At 40.8% G+C, this 16,590-nt stretch overlaps 1 protein-coding gene across 3 annotated transcripts; it reads right to left on the bottom strand.

Moving 5' to 3' along the window:
- Positions 1 to 477: 477 nt before the first annotated feature.
- Positions 478 to 16,082, bottom strand: ERCC4 (ERCC excision repair 4, endonuclease catalytic subunit). 3 transcript variants are annotated; one of them, XR_011681819.1, is made up of 12 exons: positions 15,881 to 16,082; positions 14,358 to 14,538; positions 11,462 to 11,657; positions 9,954 to 10,161; positions 8,687 to 8,867; positions 8,200 to 8,334; positions 7,514 to 7,624; positions 5,787 to 6,378; positions 4,987 to 5,079; positions 4,246 to 4,358; positions 2,228 to 3,213; positions 478 to 2,167 (listed from the first exon to the last, which is right to left on the bottom strand). XR_011681819.1 is itself a non-coding variant. In XM_071444203.1 (11 exons), the coding sequence occupies exons 1-11, from the start codon at positions 16,052 to 16,054 to the stop codon at positions 2,480 to 2,482; spliced, it is 2,718 nt and encodes a 905-aa protein (XP_071300304.1). In that variant the 5' UTR covers positions 16,055 to 16,082; the 3' UTR covers positions 478 to 2,479. The 3 variants fall into 3 exon arrangements, 2 of the variants coding, with proteins under 2 accessions (XP_071300304.1, XP_071300305.1); XM_071444203.1 differs by having other exon boundaries at positions 478 to 3,213; XM_071444204.1 differs by lacking the exons at positions 14,358 to 14,538; positions 15,881 to 16,082 and having other exon boundaries at positions 478 to 3,213; positions 10,513 to 11,462.
- Positions 16,083 to 16,590: the final 508 nt, after the last annotated feature.

Here is a 16,590-nt window from a genome sequence, read left to right as displayed (position 1 = left end):
TACTGAGGGACCTGGGAACATGAGGTCTTGGTTTGGGGACAAGCAAGAAGCTGAGACACTCCCAAACTGAAGGGTGTTTGTGTTTGCTTTTTTAATAAAAAAGCACAAGTCTAGAACATCAGCAATGCCAAGATGTACAAATTCCATGACTGTTGGTCAAAGAGAGGGTTTCCATCATTCACCCAAGCCTGTGCTGTGACTGCATTCAGGCAGACCTTGGGCTCTCTAATTTCAGGGAGAAGTGGTCTCAGGACACGGGACCTCTCCCACCTTGGGGCACAGGCTGTACCTCCTGCCCCAGGAGGCACAGCTCTAACTGCCCAGCACACCTCATCTGGTGAAATGCCAAAGCACAGGGGCAGTAATGACATGCAACAACATATACTTGTGGCTGTTCTAGAGAAAAGGGGCAAATCCTGCACAGAGAAGGAAAAAGGAAAATTCCACACATATAAGCAAGAGGCAATTTCATTAAAATATTTAGCAAATAATTATTTAATTGCATGATGTAACTTTGATCTAGCATACAACACAAAGCTACAGCTTTATCACCCACAGCCTTCATTTTCACCCCATACACATCAATGCAAAAACTCCAAACCTCACTGAGAGAGCTGAGGCAGCATCTGTGAAAAACCCCAAAGCCACAGTTCCTGGAGCACCCTAATGCTCCTTGCACAAGCAATGTCTGTTCTCAAAGGCTGCTCAGCTGCCCTTTTCTGAATCATGCACTCAGGACACTTGTACTCCTCTGCACATCTCACAATATTAGTTTGAATAAGCAAAAGTCAAAACAGAAAGACTTCTTCTCATATTAAATAAATTAGAATCTAGGGCAATAGAAACCCAAAGATCTGGATTGTAAACCACACACTAAAAATAAAAATGTCTTGATATCAATTCAGCCGAATGAAAAACAAGATAATGAACAAATTTTAATCTTATTATGGGTGTATTTAATACTAAAATTTGCATCTGCAGAGAAATGTTCCCTTGGAAATTTATCATAGCTTAACCACAGATTAAAGTTAACAATTCATAATTCACACTTAAAATGCACAATAAACATTTTACCTGAAAGTGCACAGTACAGTTTTTACCAAACCTGAACACAAAAAATATTTTCTCCTTTCATGAAGGAGATAATATTAATCTGTTGTTCCCATTAGAATCATATAAATACATGTGCAAGTCATAGATAAAGGTTTTGTAAATAGCAAATGTAAATACATTAGCATGGAATAACACTGGACCAACCCTTTTGGCAATGGCAGTTTGTACACAGTTGTATCAAAGTTCAATGTAGAATATATAATTTAACAATGCACATATTGACAAACTTTTCCCTCTTTTATGCTACACAAAATGCTAAAAGTATTATCTTCTAGGTGACAATGGCTTTACTGAGGTTATTGACAGACAGTTGATTTGGGACATAAAAATACAAGAGCAATAGGACACAAAAGAAGCCAATATTGGAAGAACTTTCAACACTTTTGGAAAACCTTGCTTAGAAAATGACTGCATTATACAAGAGGAAATATTCTTTGGTATAAAGGAACAGTGCCAATTGTGTACCCAGATTTTTCACTTTCAAGTGAAAGAGCTATCAAAACTGAGTAAAAAACAAAGCCTCTTAAAAGTATAAATAAGGCACACTCAAAATTAAGTTGCACTGTGGTACCACAGAATCTCTACCCAGTTAGACCAAAGGAAAGCACTTTGTAAAATCTAGCAAGACAGAGCTGTACTGGCTTTGGAATGGTAAAAAGTGTAACTGGTAGTGAAGTAAGCAAGCAAAATGTAGAGCATAGCATACAAATGGATTTTACTGTGACAAAGGCTTATGGTCAGGTTCTAAAATTCAGGATTCAGTCCCAGTATAGTCTAAATAAACTCCTGAGCAAAGACCACAACGTGTTTCAAATAGCTTCATCACTGTCAATCAAAAAGTGGCAGTTGCCAGAGAGTGAGACATTAAAAATGGCAAAAGCAGTGTTGTATCATGCAGCAGGTCACCCAGACCAATCAAAACACAGCACATTTTTAACTTGAACAAAACATCATAACTTTCACAAGAAAACACCTTTATCAGTTAGTCTTAGCACTTAATTCTTATGGTCTTGGTGAAAATTAGTTAATTCAGTTAGAAATTTATTTCAGTTTTCTAACTGAAATTTCTAATTTTCTAAATTTCTAATTTCAGTTAGAAATTTAGTTAATTCACTGGTATTATAGAATTGGTTGAAGTGCTTTAAAAAGAATAAAAATAATTCACATTTCTCTATTAAAAATATTTTTTTTCCTCTTGAAACTTGCCTTCAGTAATAATTAACTCACATATTAAAACTGATGGAATAGCATTAGCAAGGAACAGCTGGTTATCTTAGAGGGGGCATTTATTAAAATATTTCATGTATTTGCCAAAGTACTGTGCCAGAAAAGCTTATCTGTGCTGCGTGTTGAACAATCTCATGAGTCATCTTTTGCTTTTTCCTTTGGCTAGTGCCTCTGCATAGGTCAGGTGAATAAAGTCGAAGAGTTGTGTGGCATTGGCAGCATTACCCAAAATCTTGGCTAGCTCATCCTTGGACAGCATCACCAGCTCTGCGATGCTTTTAACGTGGGTCATTAAGGCACGGCAGTTCTTTGCATTAACCCCTGGCATTTTCAGCAGGAAGTCCTGAGGCCCAGGGTTGTACTTGTCTGACTCGGGGAGAATTTCGGAGTCTGCGGTGACGGCCATCGCTGTTTCTGCGTCGGGTTGGGGATGGTTTTGTTTCAACTCTTCAAAGACTTCAGCAGTAGCGTGGGGAGAGGGACACCACAGGATTCGTAACTTTGGGAAGTGCAGTGTGAGAAGGGTTAGTTTAGAAGTAACATCATTGCTGGAAATTTCTGGCTGTAAAGAGCCCCGTGGGATCAAGGAGAAGGATTTGTTGGGGTCAAATTCAATGAGGAGAACTGGCCGCTTGTAGTAGCGGCACATGGCCACGCACTGCGCGTACAGCCTGCCGTTGTTCAGGGAGCCGATCAGATCGCTGATGCTCTTCCGCTCCACGCAGATGTCGGGGGTTAGAATATAATCCCCAACCTCCAAAGTCACGGGCTCGATGTCGATCCCACGGCGATGGATCAGCGATGGAAGCTCGCTACGGAATTCCCGCATGTCCACGATTATGGTTTGCTGGACACCCTTCTGTTCCTGTCCACCTGAAGAGCAAAATGAACACAGTTATCCCCGTACATCCTGCTCTGCTTGTTTTCCTCTGTCTTGCCAAGGCTTCTGCAATGGATGGACTTCTCATCTTAAGTTATACCTCAAATTCAGCAATACAATAAATAAAGACTTCATTTGATTTTTAACTGTTAGAGAAAAAAATTACTTGCCTAAATATATACTATAGTTTATGGAGCGTGCTCTGCAACTTGGTAGAACTACCATGCTACTTGCTGAAAGCTTGTATAGGTGACAATGAAGGAGATTAAACTGTAGATGAAAATTATTTAAATGAATCAGGGAAATCTTTAAAAGGCTGCCTGCAAAACAAGATAATGAAGCTGATCCCTTTTATTTCCAGCTGTTTCCCACAGAAATACAGCACTTTATTGTGGGAATTACGTGCTGCGCTCTACAGATCTGCAGGACACATAAAAAGACTGCAGCACCAAGGCCACAAAAGATGTAATAGCAAAGATTAGAGAGCATATGGCAAAGGAGAGCAGGATTACAGAAACAACAGTAAAGAAAAACAGGCAGAGGCATAGCATACTCTCAGAGGAAAAGAACAAAAATATGGCTAGAATTGCAACAAAAGAAAAAGGACTACAAAGAAAGCGATCACACCCATAATGTGCAGTTGTTTACCCAGGCAGCATGTTTTGTCAAGATGAAAAGAAATCCCCATCATTTACTAGCTCAAGGACAACACTGCCTTTGACCATCTGTAGACTTCAGTTTCTATGTTTTAATTTATCTTCCTACAAGCAGCACTAGGCAGCCTCATAACCAAGAATGGACAAGGAGCAATCCAAATAGTATCCATCTTAATGGTCAAATACTTCATTAACCTGTACTTTCAAAGGAACCCCCAGTTCATTGTCACTGGGAAATAATGTTTCTTTAGCATGAAGCCAATGTACAGCGTGTCTCTGCCCCAGGCACTTTAAGGGAGATTTAAGGTGCAATAGTTCAGGGACTTTTGGAAAGCTCTGGGCTGCAGGGCTGACCTAGGAGCTGCTCACCTGCTTTGCGTGTGTCAGCAGAGGCAGAGGCAGGTCTGGCATCTCTGAGGAGGTCTAAGTTTGTTTCATCTCTTCCTTCTCTTTCTTCAGGAACAACCATGCTGGCCTTCTCTCTAAGGAACCACAAACACACACACACTAAAAACTGCAAATACAGGAGTAAAGAAGATTGAAATATTTCAATACCCTTCATCCAGATGTAAAATTATATATAATTTAATACTAAATGCAAGCCCGATCAGAAATGCAATTTTCTCAGTTTTTTTAGTTTTTTCCTTTTACAAAGGAACTAATGGCTAGTAAAAGCACTGAAACCTGCTGAGAATGCACTGTCAGTAAAATTACTGTCTTATGCAGTCTGAGGAAATGTTTTGTTTCCCCAACTGACTTAGGTTATAAGAGCTTTAGGAACTATCTTACAAGAAATGTTACCTGCAAAAACACAATTACACAAATGAACTTCACAGACAATTAGGACCAAATTCAAGTGACGCTGATTAGCCTTTATGTTAATATTAAATCCTGCTAAAATTAATAAACAAAATAGCAGGTGCTTTGAAAAGGAAAGTTTTGACTTTTTGGTGACTCTCAATAGGAAAGTAGTCTTTACATCTGACAAAGAATTGAATTAAAAGTTTATTTAAAGCCTTCACACAGTTAAGAACTTCACTCTATTTAAAATGCCAGCATATTGGGGAATTACATGAAACACTAATTCTAAAGGCAGTTACACTGGGTTACCGAATGAGTTTTTCGAAGGCCTCCTTCTCCTTCCTCAGAGCTGTGAGGTAGCGCTGCTCTTCCGTGGAGCCCCCATATATGAGGAAATAAACTCTGTAGGTACAAAAGAGAAAAACAAAAGAGGTCACAAAACTTTGTATTAAGTTAAAAGAATTCACAACCACTAAATTTAAGGTTAGTAGCAGTAAATGCCTGACTAGTTAATAGCATATTAAATTTTAAGTTTTCTATGTTTTTAATCAGTATGTGACATTTATTCATAAAACTGAGTTTTGCAATTTCCAGGTGTATTAAATACACATACCCAATGTGGTGATCTTTCTGTCAGTTGCTATAACTGCAAATACTAATTTTCTTTATTGTGTTTCCTTTACTTGCTTCTCTGTTACAGTTTCTGAATTACTGGTCTTCAGCATGATGAACATCAGGAAATGTGAAAATTAATTAAACCCAAAATGAATCCTTTTCTTTAAAAATCATATCTTCAGAGATGGTTTAAAATGAGACTACTCCACCTGAAAATGATCTACTGCCACTAAAATCATTGAAGCAGAGATCTTGGAATTGTTTCTTTTTTTAACAGATATGTTTCTGCCGTTAAGGGACTAAATACCTGCTGGAAAGTAAAAATTGTCTTTTGGTTACACCAGACATTCTGCTTTTGTTTAAACTGAAGTGCTCAACAGGAACTGGAAGGTAGCTAATGAAAATGAACAGCAGCATGTTCTGCATTGACTGCTGACAGTGCACTTCCAATTTTTTCTTTTCATACTAGAATTACCCTGGCCAAGTCAACTTGCCTCAAAGGCTTCCCAGGCCTGCTTGCCTTGTAGATTTCCAGCTGCCGAACAAAAGTGAGTTCTGCATCGTACAGCACAACATATCTGGGTTCCACTTCGTGCAGCACCCGAGTGAGCGCGTAGGGATCCCCACAGCCCTGCAGCGGGTGGATAATTGTCAGTGGGTCCTTGAAAATCCCATAGTAACAATCTGAGGGCAAGCTGAAATCAAAATCTTCAGCAATGGTCTCTTCAATGTTGCCTTCTTGGCTACTACTTAATTCTTTGTTGTCTTCCACCTCCACCTCCTCTCTCTTTTCCTCCTCAGTTTTCCCTATCATTTGGATTAGAGTCCGGTCTTGCTGCTTCTTCTGTTTATTTTGTTTTGAAGAAGCTGTCAGTTTGGCTTTTTTGGCTTGAGGCCCTGTGTCTGCTTTGGCATTTCCTTTGGACTTCGTGGCTTTTCTGTCCTTAACCCACACTTCTGCAGCTTTCTCGTCCTTTCCGAAGGTTTTGTTATAAAGTCTTGTTAAGAAAGCTTCTGCTCCAGTAATAATACACTCCCTGAGCTGTGCACAGGCTCGGTCATCACTGGCACAGATGAGCACTTGCCCTGCAGTCAAGAAACAATACCATGTTTACAGCCTGTAATGCTGTGCTTCTTACCCAGCTAAAGCACCTCCCCAGCCAATGGCTTGCACTGATCCAAGCCCTGTGCCTGCCAAATGCCTTCACATTCGGCTGCCACAGCTGCTCTGGACTTTGAGAGAATCTAAATTGCATGGCTTTTTGTACCAAAAAAAATTAGAGTAGATCAATGGAAGTTCAACATTCCTTTTTCTTACAATATCTAAATTCATAAAGTTTTCCATCTGACCATTGGAAATGAGGCAGATCCAGTGCGTGTTGAAACATACTCAAACAACTACTCATTTTTAAGATGTGGAATAAGAGAGAACTTAATTTAGACCATTCTAATTTGTCAGCTGTGTTAGAGAGTCTACAAAACACATGTTTCACACAGTATTATTGACATTGGTGAATAACAATTCTCTGCAAGCTGACTCAGATAAACTCCTACAACACTGGGAGAGAGAGCCAGTTCTTACCCAGAGTCAGAACACTGTGGGTGGGAGAAAAGAGCACTTTTTTACCCTTACTATTTCCTAAAATAAAACTTGCTAAATTTTAAGGGAATGAAAAGCCCTAAAATAGGAAAGGCAGCAAAGCAGTTAGACTCTCTTCCTTGCCTCCTAATCTCTACCTCATTTATATGCAACCCATGCAAAGCAAATTTTCAGGTGCATGAGAAGAATGTGCAAGTTAGAAAGGGTGTAAGACAGAACCCCTACTTTTGTTTTGAACCCAAACTTCAGAAATGAGTGAATGGTGCTTTGACCATTATAAATCTCCATGTCTGTTTTATTTGGCTTGGAACTAAGCTATCAGTAGATTACTGAAATGTAACCTAAAATGTTTTTTCAGAATAATGAAGGTTCTTTCCTAAAAAGTATTGCATTGTAGGAACAGCATTTCTCTTTTAGAGCAAGACCTACTAAGAGTTTAATTTTACATAGTTTATGTACATAATGTACAAAAATTCCTCATCTTGAGGCCACAAATTACTAAATTTAAACCAGCTCTTTGATAAAACTACAGAAAAGGGTTAGTTCCTTCTCTCCAAGGTCAAGCAGAAGTACAAACCAGTAGAATTCCTGGAAAACTTGCATAATTTAGTATTCTCTCACCTGGACCGCCAAGGTTGTCACTGTTCTTATTCTCATTTTCAATCTCTTTCAGTACTTCTCTCAGAGCTTCCCATTTTGGGTTACTTTCTAGAACCAATTCCCTTTTCAGTTCTGAAACAAAGTAAGATTGAACATAGCAGCTCTTGCAGGCAAAATATCCTTCAGACTTTAAATCAGTGGTTAGATGTCATTAGTATGATGGTTGTTGGCACATATGATATTCAACAGCCTACATATGCAACTTGTTATGCTAATGAGGTGGAGAACACTCTTAAATTTAAAAATGGAGATAAATGCTTTTGTGAAGCAAAACAGTGAAGTATTCACTCATTCTTCAATTCTGAAACTCCTGAATATATTTTTTTAATAAAAGCAACCACAGCCTCCTACTCTTTCACATAAGATAATAAAGATGAAGCTAAACATCAATGTAATGCAAGAACAATTTCACAAAAGCTCTTCCAGTGATCAGCTGAGCAAGCTTAGGAGAATCCCTACTCTGTGACTCTTTTACGTTGTTTATCATATGCTTTGGGAACTTAAATTGTATCTCAATTTATCCCAGCTAACAGACTGAGATCCTGAGCTGTGGAAGTTCATGCAGGGAACCAGAGTACAAGTAATAATATGCAAAGCACTTGGAATCGTGTGACACTCTTAAACTTAAAATTAGGAATGATCAGTACCATTTTCCTTCTTTACATCACGTTTTTCAGAGCCTGAGCCTTTGCCTTTCTGATTCAGTTTCTCATCTGCAATGCGATAAACTCGAGCTCGAGCATTCACAAACATTGAAGTACTGGAGTCCAGGAACAGCCAGCCTGCAGAGGAAATGAGAAGGAAGCAGTAGTAAGTAGTTTGACATCTGCAATGTGTATGTGTTCCAACCCTCTGCAATAAAAGCTCCAGATCTTCAGCTGGAATACCTGCCCTACCTGCTTGCTGTGTAATCACCAGCTTAATAAAAGACAAAAATGTGATGCAAATCTCACTCTGTTAAGTAACAGCAGTTAAGTGGGAAGATGAAAGAATTATCTGTCAATAAAAACCTACGTCCTTATGGCTGGTTGTGTAAAACCTAATTAGATACTTTCATATGTTTGGGAATGATAATTAAAAACATCAACATTGCACCGTTTCATGCATTAACTTGTATGGTTATTCCATGTTTACCTGAATTCTCACCAAAAGCTTTTTCACTTGCTTTCAGTGACTCCAGGAGATTAAGGAAAGTGACACAATCATACTGGGTTAGATACAGTAGCAAAGTACGGAGGATCTTCAAATCCTGCACCAAAGACTTTGTCTTAGCTCCAAGCTGATGCCAGAGAGGATCTAAATAGTGGCGGATTGTCTGGAAATTAAAATTGGAAAGTTTGGAGTGTCAAACATACAGCACTGCATTATAGCTTCTAACACGCTGAGAATCCACTTTAACTTTACAGGCTCTGGTTTCCCAAAGTTATTGCAGATACCAAAATAAATATGTACTGGTGAGATGTTTGCTAAAATATGGTAACTTATATCAAAACAAAGTTAACATAATATAGATGTCTTTATGAAACACATTTCAGCAATTAGCAGACACATACAATTTAATGCTTTCAATACATTTTTTCCTCACCATCTAATAATAAAATATTGGTGAAATTATAAAAAAACACCCTTGTTTTACTGGTACTGGCCTGTTGTATTTAGTATCTAGTGTCCTTTACTTAGGTACAGAAAAAACCATTATAATGTCATTTAGTTTCCAAAATCAAGATAGGTACCATGAAGATGTGCAACTTATAGACCCCAAGAAAGAACCTTCAAATATTTAAAAGTACAGAAGGCCTTCCATACAGATTAAATCAGTTAACCAATAACTGTGTTGCACTATGACAGTTGATTTCACCCTAACAAAAGCATATGTGTGCCACACATTGCAGATCTGTCAAAAATAACAGTGAACCCAAAGTTATTGACATACATAATGATTAATGATACAGCAGATGCCTGCATGTGCATATTGTCTAGTACATACAGTGCTTCTTCTACTAGAGAGAATAAAAAACACAAGCAAGAAATTCAAAAGGAAAAAGGGAGAGTACGTGTATGGCAATTACTGATACTTCTCTCCAAAGTATTCTGAGCTGAAGTTGCAGCTGTCTTTTTAATAACAGCAGCAACAATTATCATTATAACCATGAATTGAGGTGTTCTTACTCTTGGGACTTTGGAAATGAAGGAAGAACAATAACACCAATACATCAAAAACCCTACTGGCAACTGTCACATCACCATTACATCCCCTTGTACCAGTAATAAACATGTCATGGGAGAACACTGAGCTGCTGCTGGTTATTTATTTTGCAAATAACATTTCTGTCTGCATGGCAGGCACTTTGGAGATCTATATCCTGTTACTCAGACACTGCAGAACAATCAGAATTGTTACCTTGTCAAAAGGTTTAGCAATAGCATTCTCTAAAGATAGATCTTCTACTTCAAGAGCTGGGTTGTAACGTTTCAGTTCCTTCAGACATGCATTCAGAATGTCCAGGATTGCAGTCTGGATAGCAAGCATAGCAGGGGTCATTGCCACGTGAATTTCCACCACTTCAGGTTTATGCTTCTCTAAAAACGAGTGCACTGCTATATGAAATCTAGGAGAAAAACAGCTTCTTAAGATTCACATGGATAGTTTTGACTTAGAATTATTCAAAAGTTTGTACAAACTACAATTACAATTATTTAAAATGTAAACAACTAAGTTAATTCCAAAGTAATTTTCTACTGATGTGAAGACTGCAATCTTATGAACAGCCCTGGAAAACCATCTGTTCCACAATTATGACTGTAGTCATTCTAGTCATGTGAGCCTACAGTGCTGGTGAATGATCCATGGAAAATTACTGCACTGGATTCTGCATCATCATCACACATAACAAATATTAAAATTAGCCCCAAAAAATCATATCAGGGAGAAACTGGAAGAGGTTCATTGCAATGCCAACCTGCAGGTCCTTGTTGGAAGCCTGTCCTTGGAGCCACTCCAGCAGCACAGATCCAGGGATGCCACCTGACTGTTCCTGACAGGAGGAGGCTCAGAGAACCCCATGGCTGCTGACCTCTACAACTCCATGGACATTTCCCTTACTGCAGCCTGCAGCCCCAGGTCTTTTCATGGAAGTCAAGGAAGGAAATCTAGAGACCTTCTACTCAACCTTTCCTAGCCCAGGTATGTCCACTTCTACTTCCCTGGGATACTGAAAGACTGTTAAGGAATTTACAATGCAGAGGAGCCATTCCTTAAGAAGGAGGGAAACACATTCCAGCCCGGACCAATGGAACAAATGGGCAGAGCTCCTGCCCAGGGCAAAAGCACTGACTGAGTCATCAGAGTGTTCAGCTCCTTTTGTGGATCTACTCCTGGAAGACTCTGTGCATGCTGCATTTTGGCAATTAGTTTTTTAACAGTCACCAAAAAATGTTCTTCATACACAGCACAGGTGTGTAAGAAGATTGAAATAATCTGACATGTAGAAAGAGATGCATGGAGTTTCAGAACAGCTGGAAACAAACGTGTCCATGAATAGCAGAACTGAGAGACTGTTCTGCTGTAATTTCATGGCTTAGGTACTCTTGTTTAGTGAGAGAAGTTTTTCTTAAACTGTAAAGAATGTCACTTTTTGCTGTGATTTCTGTTGACTAACAGGAGAGCTCTGCCATAAGGTTCATTCCTTTAATACAGTCAATTGGAGTCCATTTTCAAAAATACTCTCAGAAATTCAGCATCTTTAAAACTACTTCTGTCAAAATCTGAAAAAATTTTGTTTGGGAATAGAGGAGGGAACACAGATTAGCAGTGTGACTGCATACACCTCATTTCCTTGGGAAGCCACTGTAACATCCTTCATCTTTCCTCTAAGTTTAACTCTCCAGTGAAGTAAAGACCTGCCTCACCTTGGCCACAGATAAAGCTTCCCAACAAAAAGATTCTTCATCACTCTTTCCACATGACAAAAGCCAGTGTTAAATGCAACTGCATTATCTGTAAAAGCTTTGATGAAGCCTTGCTTGTTCTTCTGGCGATAAAGTCGCAAGATGAACGCCTCCTGACAGGACTCAATGATTCTGTGTGCTTTGTACACCAAAATACCTGGCAAGAGAAAAAAAATAATCAAGTTTAAAAAAAAAAATACAGAAAGGTCCAGGTTTGTACGGATTTTTCCTCACAACTGTCTTATTCTTCTACTGTTGTTTAAATACAGGAATTTAAGTCATCTAAAATGAAGGTTGAACAAACTTTCTGGGGTTGAAACAAGTGACTCCTCAGTTTCAGTACCATGGAATTGCCAAATAACAGAACTGGGTTAATAATGCATCTTTAACAGGAAAGAAAAAAAAGCTTGTGAATGAGTGGCAGGACTTACTAGCTAGGAAAATTCTCTACTCCTGAGGCATAACTTGAACTTGAGTCTTTTAAAAGCAGGAAAAGAGGATGCATGACATAACACATTGTTACAACAAAGCAAGTTTGATGTGTTCAAGGCTGTGATAGTTGAATTCTTTTGTTTAGAGAAATTCTGGAATTACAGACATGTCAAGTAACTTTTTCAACTGTTACTTAAACTGGTAACAGTTCAAGTGTTTACATAATCAAAGAACTTCTGAAAACATTTATTTTGCTTTTCTCTCCCATATTCACACTCAAGGACAGCAAGTATTAACAAATATATGAGTACCCCACCAGTTTTCTTCATGGCTATGGGTGCAGTAGGAATAAAAGACTTATCAAGCACATTTCAATAAAGAGAAATGAAACAAGAGTTTAATTTAATTATGTGGTTGAGGCAAACATTTCTGGAGTTCAGAGTTCACTCAGCCAAGACCTGCTAAACCAAGGCTTGTTTTTTCCTCATGCTAATCATGTTAAACAGAACATTGCATTATTTTCCTTCTCCCCCTCCTGAATTCAGGCCCATGTGGTATCTGTTCACAGCTTCCCGGGGAATCATAAATGCCTTTCTAAAATGGAAGCAAAGGACATCAAACACCACAGGTTTTATCTTGTGCCTACAGAAGCTAATAAACTTACAGAGCATTTAATTTCTGTAACAAGTCTCCCCAAGTCAGCACGCAGCCATTGGTTTTAATATGCCTTTGCTTGCTAAATGAAAAAGCATCCAGAAAATAGACTTCCATACAACTGCTCATCTTTCATAATTAAGTCCTGAAATAATCCACTACAAGGTCTTTTTCTATCTAGATATTGTTAGACCTGTCCTATGAAGCAAATTTTCCCGTACATAATAATGATCATCTCTGAACACCTTCCAAATTTTTCAAGATGTGACCCCAGATGGACAGGACAGGAAAGACAGAATTTCTAACAGGTCAGTAAGACTGTGTTTATTGTAATACCTTCCTGCTTAGGAGGGGAGTTCACACCTGCTCTGTAAGCCTTGGTAGAAACAACTTGCCACTTTTTACTACACCAACTTGCATCAGTTTCACTGTGCTGTCAAGCACATAATTTCTACTCTGCTAAAACCACCAGGAATATTTCTGCTTTACTGCAATGATAATTTCTTACCTTCATTTAGCTGGATTTATGAGTTCCTCAGATGTTATTTCACGCTGATTTTACAAATGACATTTTTAACACCTAGAAAGGCTTTTGCTGTTATCTCCTCATGAAACACTACTACAAGATTTTGCTGTACAATCTCACACACAGACAAGGCACACAGACCCAGGTGTTGGGAGGCTGAGAATGAAGCCACCACTCGATTGCAGCTGCTCTCATACCGACCTCTGGTGGCAATGCAAAACCTGTCACAGCTCTGTGGCAATAAAGGACAGCACCAGTTTTAAAACTTTACAGTATTTCTTCTTTTTTTTTTTTTCTTCTTCTTTGGTAGGGTAGAAAGGTAAAGAGAAAGGAGTCAAGGGAAAAAGAGAAATTACCACAGGTTGCCCAGAAAACCTATTCACTTCTTTTGAATTTAGAAATCTGGTGTTGACTCCAGCCTAAAAGTGTTCAAAAGGTTTTACAGTAGAACTTGCTGTAGCTTGACTGAAAGGAAGGAGGTACAGCTTCTGAAGCAGAAACTCACATTCTTCCAAGCATACAATATTCAGCTATGTTTAATCATTAAGATGTTAACACTTAGAAAATAGTAAAATATTCTTAAATCCCTGGCTCTTAGAGCTCTCTTTTTCCAGCTCTCCAGGCTATAACAGGGTTTCCACGTTAGACAGGAACATAAAAACAAGAGTGGCTGAGGGGAAGGGGAACAGAGAAGGGTAGCTCTCACATCTTCCATGTATAGCTTCTATATAACTACAAAAAAAGGTTGAAAGCTATTCTCCAAATCTTTACAATTACAGTAACAGCATTACTTGGAAATATTGCTATGTGCATAGTACCCAAGTCAATACAAAGGTATTTTTTTATGAGAAGTCATCAGGAGTAATTTGTTAATTCAAAAATATAGGTAGTGTGCATGGCTCATAAAGTGTGACATCTAAAATCTGTTTTAATGACAGGCCAGTGTCCAATAGATCCCAGGACATTATAGGACATGATTTCACCAAGTGCAATCATTCTTCTTTGAAAGCCTTTCTAAAGTGTATGATTAAATAAAGCTAATGAGTTGAAAGGAAAAAAAAAAAGGAACAAAAGAACTACATATTTGCTCCTTTCACCTCAGTCTTGGTGGGGGGGGAAGGACTAATTCTTCAACCTCAATAGTAGTTAGTATTCTGTTAGTAGAATTCTTCATATAGAGTTTTTTTTTAAGCTTTGTGTATTTTCAAACAGAACACTCTCACCTTTATTTCATTATGCTCTTACCAGTAATGAGATTGGCAGGAATTCTGTCAGTAAGGAAATCAACCACAAGGATCCGACTGGTTGCAAAGATGACTCCTCCTTGTGTATAAAATTCATATCGAGTATTATTTGCAATTTCATTGGTAACGCGTCGAGGGAGATGAACAACTCCATCTGACCTCAGCTGATCAATAAAATACTCCTAAACCAAACACAATAAAAACACAAGACATTATTGTGGTATCCAGAGAAAGGGATCCATAAAGCACCTTTATTTCACTCTGGTAATTTTATACCTTTATTATACTCTGGTAATTTTGAGGAGCTCTCAAAAACAGATTAAGACATGATAGTATAACATACTAGAAGAAGTCAGAATTATTATGATTTTTTCTTTGACATACTTTCTTCAGTTTCAAACTCATCTAGGTGATTTAAAAAAAAATCTACATAGTCAATAGTAACTGGACAATACTTACATAAAAATGAGCAACTGACACTTCAAGGAGCTTACATTTTCTTATATTTCAATATCTTATTTTCAGAGAAAATGCAATTTTAATACTGCCTTAAGAACAGAGAACTGGGAAGAAATCATCTTTTAGTGCTATCAGCTCATTAGTGTTACTAGGACTTCATTGTGCTGCAGGAGTAGAAATCCAACTGCCCCAATCCCGAATGTGTGTGGTTTGTCAGCTTCCCCAGGACCTGGGGGTGGACAACAAGCTGTCCCTGAGCCAGCAGTGCCTTGTGGCCAAGAACTCCTGGAAGATCCTGGGGTGCATCAGGAAGAGCATTGCCAGCAGGTCGGGGAGGTGACCCTGCCCCTCTGCTCCGCCCTGCTGGGGCACATCTGCAGTGCTGGGTCCAGTTCTGGGCACCTCAGGACAAAAGGGACACGGAGCTGCGGGAGCAGAGGGTGACAAAGAGAAGGAGGGGACTGGAGCCTCTCTCTTGTGAGGAAAGGCTGAAGGAGCTGGAGCTGTTGAGCCTCCAGAGGAGATGGCTGAGAGGAGCCCTCAGCAGTGCCTGTCAGTGTGAGCAGGGAGGGCTCAGAGCAGGGACCGGGCTCTGCTCCCTGGCCCAGCAGTGGCACAGGAGGAACGGGCAGGAACTGATGCCCGGGAAGTTCCACCTGAGCACGAGGAAGAACTTCTTCCCTGAGAGTGCCCGAGCCCTGGGACTGATTGTCCAGACAGGCTGTGGAGTCTCCCTCTCTGGAGATATTCCAGAACCATCTGGACACAATCCTGTGCTGTGTGCCTGAGCGACCTCAGGCCTGAATGACCCTGCCTGAGCAGGGAAGCGGGATCGGAGGAGCCACTGTGCTCCCTACCAGCCTGACCGTTCCGTGGTTCTGTGCCGGGGCCGGTGCACAGCGCCCGGCCCGCGCCCCGCGCTGCCCTCACCGGAGCCCGCACACCCTCCCGCCAGACCGGGGAGCCGCTCTGCCGGCCGGGGCAGCCACAGAGCCGCCGGCCAACCCCGGGACGCGCCCGCCGCAGCCGGGAGGGGAAGGGGCGGGCGCTGGCAGCTGCCCTCACCTCCTCGGCGGGGCTGGTGTTGAGCACGAGCACGAGGCTGGCGGGCTCGCAGTAGAGGCGCAGGAAGCGCAGCAGCAGGCGGTCGATGCCGAGCCCGCGGGCGCACACGACGAGCCCGTCGCGGTGGAAGAGCTCCAGGAAGATCTGGCTCTCGTGCTCCAGCAGCGCCGCCATCGCGGCACCGCTCCCGCGCACGCGCGCGCGCTCCCCGACAGCGCCCCCTGGCGGGCACGCGCGCGGTCCTCCAGGCGGGCGGGTTCCCGGGGCGCGAGGACAGGGGGGTCCCTCAGGGAAATGTTCGTCCCCTCACGGATCCCACCGCGGGCCGGGACGGGACCCCACACACGGGCTCCCACTGCGGCCAGATGAGCCTCCGCTTCTCTCCGTGCAGGGAGTGCGTGCCGAGTGGAAATGCGAGGTAGCCGGTCCTCTCCAAGCCTTTTGTGTTTGGGTTAGATACGAGGAAAAGGTTTTTCATCCATAGGGTGGGCACTGAACAGGCCCCCCAGGGCAGTGGGCACGGCCCCAAAGCTGACAGTGCTTCAGGAGCGTTTGGACACCGCTCTCAGGCACAGGGCGGGATTGTTAGAGTGTTCTGTGCAGGACCAGGATCGATGGTTCTTATGGGTCCTTCCTACTCAGAATATTCTGTGATTCCATTATTCTTTCCTGGGTAGTTGCATTTTTAAAGCACCAAACCCAAACTCTCC

Source organism: Agelaius tricolor, unplaced genomic scaffold, assembly GCF_023055355.1.
Source record: "Agelaius tricolor isolate 1412-34295 unplaced genomic scaffold, bAgeTri1.0.p SCAF_19, whole genome shotgun sequence".
Taxonomy (NCBI): Eukaryota; Metazoa; Chordata; class Aves; order Passeriformes; family Icteridae; genus Agelaius; species Agelaius tricolor.
This window is presented reverse-complemented; position numbering and strand designations above follow the sequence as displayed.